The sequence below is a fragment of the Oncorhynchus masou genome, unplaced genomic scaffold (assembly GCF_036934945.1).
Source record: "Oncorhynchus masou masou isolate Uvic2021 unplaced genomic scaffold, UVic_Omas_1.1 unplaced_scaffold_2652, whole genome shotgun sequence".
NCBI classification, from domain to species: Eukaryota; Metazoa; Chordata; class Actinopteri; order Salmoniformes; family Salmonidae; genus Oncorhynchus; species Oncorhynchus masou.
In genome coordinates, this window is record NW_027009087.1 from 29,396 (window position 1) to 32,500 (window position 3,105).

Genomic DNA, 3,105 nt, shown 5'->3' on the forward strand with positions numbered 1-3,105 from the left:
TGATAATATCCTCATTTACATGTTTAAGCGATATAATTCTGTAAAGTTAAATTCAACATTGTGGAAAAATGTTTTTAAGAAGAACACTTTTCATGTTGCATTTTATTTCAAGTTGTAATTGTAGTCCATCGGGTCATGATTGAACTACAAATCCAAGCTTGCATCAGTAAATAGCTGCTTTTTCCACAAATCAATCCCGTTATTGTATAGTAAATGATCTGTCCCCGCTGAGGACTGAATTCCCACAACTGTACTGACACCGGAGGCGGTGATTCAGCTCTTTCACAAGTCTCCTCGAGTTGTCTCGGGACGGATTCATCACCCCGGTAAAGAAGGAACGGCTCCTCCCCGCTCACGACCGGCAGCTGTCACATGGCTAAATATGTCTGGAGTTGGACCCGCTGTCTGAAGACGTGATACACACTTCGTTTCTCTCCGGAGCTGCGAGTTCATTACTCTACGGAGGCAAAAAGAGGAACCGGGCCAAAAGTTGACCATGTGATTCGGTGTTACTTCCCGCAGACGGACCTGTTTCTCCCGGTTAATATAACGCTCCTGTCGTGGGCAACTTTGTGTTTACGTGTTTTGTCGCTGCTTCAGGACAGCTGTTGTTGACGTAAAGCGACTACCGTTACGTCGGTAAGTTAACACCTCGCTCTGACGTTGAACTTTCCGTGTGAAATGTTTAGGAAAATGCTATTTACCGACGTCCACCGATCTAAATACATGAATGGGAAGTGAAAGTTAAACATGTTTGTTTCGCTTTTAAGTTGTACTTCGATTAGTTAAGTTTCAACAACACAACAGCAAGACTTTTTAATACCAGTTACCCGGTCAGTGAGTGACAGCTCTCCGGTGCCAAAACGGACTCCACCGGGAAAGTTAACAGGGACGCGAAGAAGGACTGACCAGTGACCAACATACACACATACTCTCTAGGATCAACACAAAGACACCTGGGATTGATTTTTATGACATCATGATTGGATCTCCTGATGTGCTGGCCTTCACCAGTGAAGGGGATTTGGGGGTACCCGGATGCCCAGGTCCTGCCAGAGGAGTTCTCCCTCCCTCTCCTTCCCCTCTCTCACCCCTGGACCTCCCCTGCCCATTTCAACAGGGACTTCATACTGGTGGCTGAGTTCTCAGAACAGGTAGGACCTGGGAGGGGGTGGGGTGTGTGTGTGTGTGTGTGTGTGTGTGTGTGTGTGTGTGTGTGTGTGTGTGTGTGTGTGTGTGTGTGTGTGTGTGTGTGTGTGTGTGTGTGTGTGTGTGTGTGTGTGTGTGTGTGTGTGTGTGTGTTTTCAAATCATAGTTTATTTGGCACTTGCGTGGAATACAACAGGTGTAAAACCAATAGTGCAAAAAAGGTTTTGGGTGAATAAAATAGGGGTTGGTGGGTGGTGGGACACAATGCAGCTAGATATGGTTAAAGTGACTATGCATATATGATGAACAGAGAGTAGCAGCAGCGTAAAAGAGGGGTTGGTGGGTGGTGGGACACGATGCAGATAGCCCGGTTAGCCAATGTGCAAGGGCACTGGTTGGTCGGCCCAATTGAGGTAGTATGTACATGAATGTATAGTTAAAGTGACTATGCATATATGATAAACAGAGCATAGTGATGTGTGTATGTATTCTGGCCTCCTGTCCAGGTGGGTCCCCTACCGGTCCGGACCATCCCTGATGACCCCAGAGTGATCGGGTCCTTCGACCTGAACCATTTCTCTCTACGCATCATGTCTGTCGACTACCAAGCCGTAGCCCCTGGTCCTCAGCCACACCACCAGACAGCTCGTCCTTCCCTCCAGACCCTCCCCCGTCTGGCCTTCTCGGAGGTAGGTAGCCTGGTGTTTAGAGAAGGGGCCCAGCAACCAGACGGTTTGCCAGTTCGAATCCCAGCTCCGACAGGGACAAATCTAGTGTGGAGTGAGCCGGCAACCCTAGTGTTGTTGGCATCATCCTAGATGCCATCGGCTGCCATTGTGCCATTGAGCAAGGCACCTAACCCCCTAACAACCAGACGGTTTGCCGGTTCGAATCCCAGTCTCAGTCCTCTGTCAGTCAGTGTGTTTCAGGGGGTCGTGTTAGACTGGTCTCAGTCCTCTGTCAGTCAGTGTGTTTCAGGGGGTCGTGTTAGACTGGTCTCGGTCCTCTGTCAGTCAGTGTGTTTCAGGGGGTCGTGTTAGACTGGTCTCGGTCCTCTGTCAGTCAGTGTGTTTCAGGGGGTCGTGTTAGACTGGTCTCAGTCCTCTGTCAGTCAGTGTGTTTCAGGGGGTCGTGTTAGACTGGTCTCGGTCCTCTGTCAGTCAGTGTGTTTCAGGGGGTCGTGTTAGACTGGTCTCAGTCCTCTGTCAGTCAGTGTGTTTCAGGGGTCGTGTTAGACTGGTCTCGGTCCTCTGTCAGTCAGTGTGTTTCAGGGGGTCGTGTTAGACTGGTCTCGGTCCTCTGTCAGTCAGTGTGTTTCAGGGGGTCGTGTTAGACTGGTCTCAGTCCTCTGTCAGTCAGTGTGTTTCAGGGGGTCGTGTTAGACTGGTCTCGGTCCTCTGTCAGTCAGTGTGTTTCAGGGGTCGTGTTAGACTGGTCTCGGTCCTCTGTCAGTCAGTGTGTTTCAGGGGGTCGTGTTAGACTGGTCTCGGTCCTCTGTCAGTCAGTGTGTTTCAGGGGGTCGTGTTAGACTGGTCTCGGTCCTCTGTCAGTCAGTGTGTTTCAGGGGGTCGTGTTAGACTGGTCTCGGTCCTCTGTCAGTCAGTGTGTTTCAGGGGGTCGTGTTAGACTGGTCTCGGTCCTCTGTCAGTCAGTGTGTTTCAGGGGGTCGTGTTAGACTGGTCTCAGTCCTCTGTCAGTCAGTGTGTTTCAGGGGTCGTGTTAGACTGGTCTCAGTCCTCTGTCAGTCAGTGTGTTTCAGGGGTCGTGTTAGACTGGTCTCGGTCCTCTGTCAGTCAGTGTGTTTCAGGGGGTCGTGTTAGACTGGTCTCGGTCCTCTGTCAGTCAGTGTGTTTCAGGGGGTCGTGTTAGACTGGTCTCGGTCCTCTGTCAGTCAGTGTGTTTCAGGGGGTCGTGTTAGACTGGTCTCGGTCCTCTGTCAGTCAGTGTGTTTCAGGG

At 50.5% G+C, this 3,105-nt stretch overlaps 1 protein-coding gene across 1 annotated transcript in view; it reads left to right on the forward strand.

The window, feature by feature from the left end:
• The first annotated feature begins 315 nt into the window (after positions 1-315).
• Positions 316-3,105, forward strand: part of LOC135533776 (guanine nucleotide exchange protein smcr8a-like) — a 25,421-nt gene continuing 22,631 nt past the window's right edge. Inside the window, 3 exon segments of the mRNA XM_064961009.1 lie at positions 316-1,029; positions 1,031-1,154; positions 1,656-1,838. Coding sequence (XP_064817081.1) covers positions 980-1,029; positions 1,031-1,154; positions 1,656-1,838 — 357 coding nt within the window. The 5' untranslated portion in view covers positions 316-979.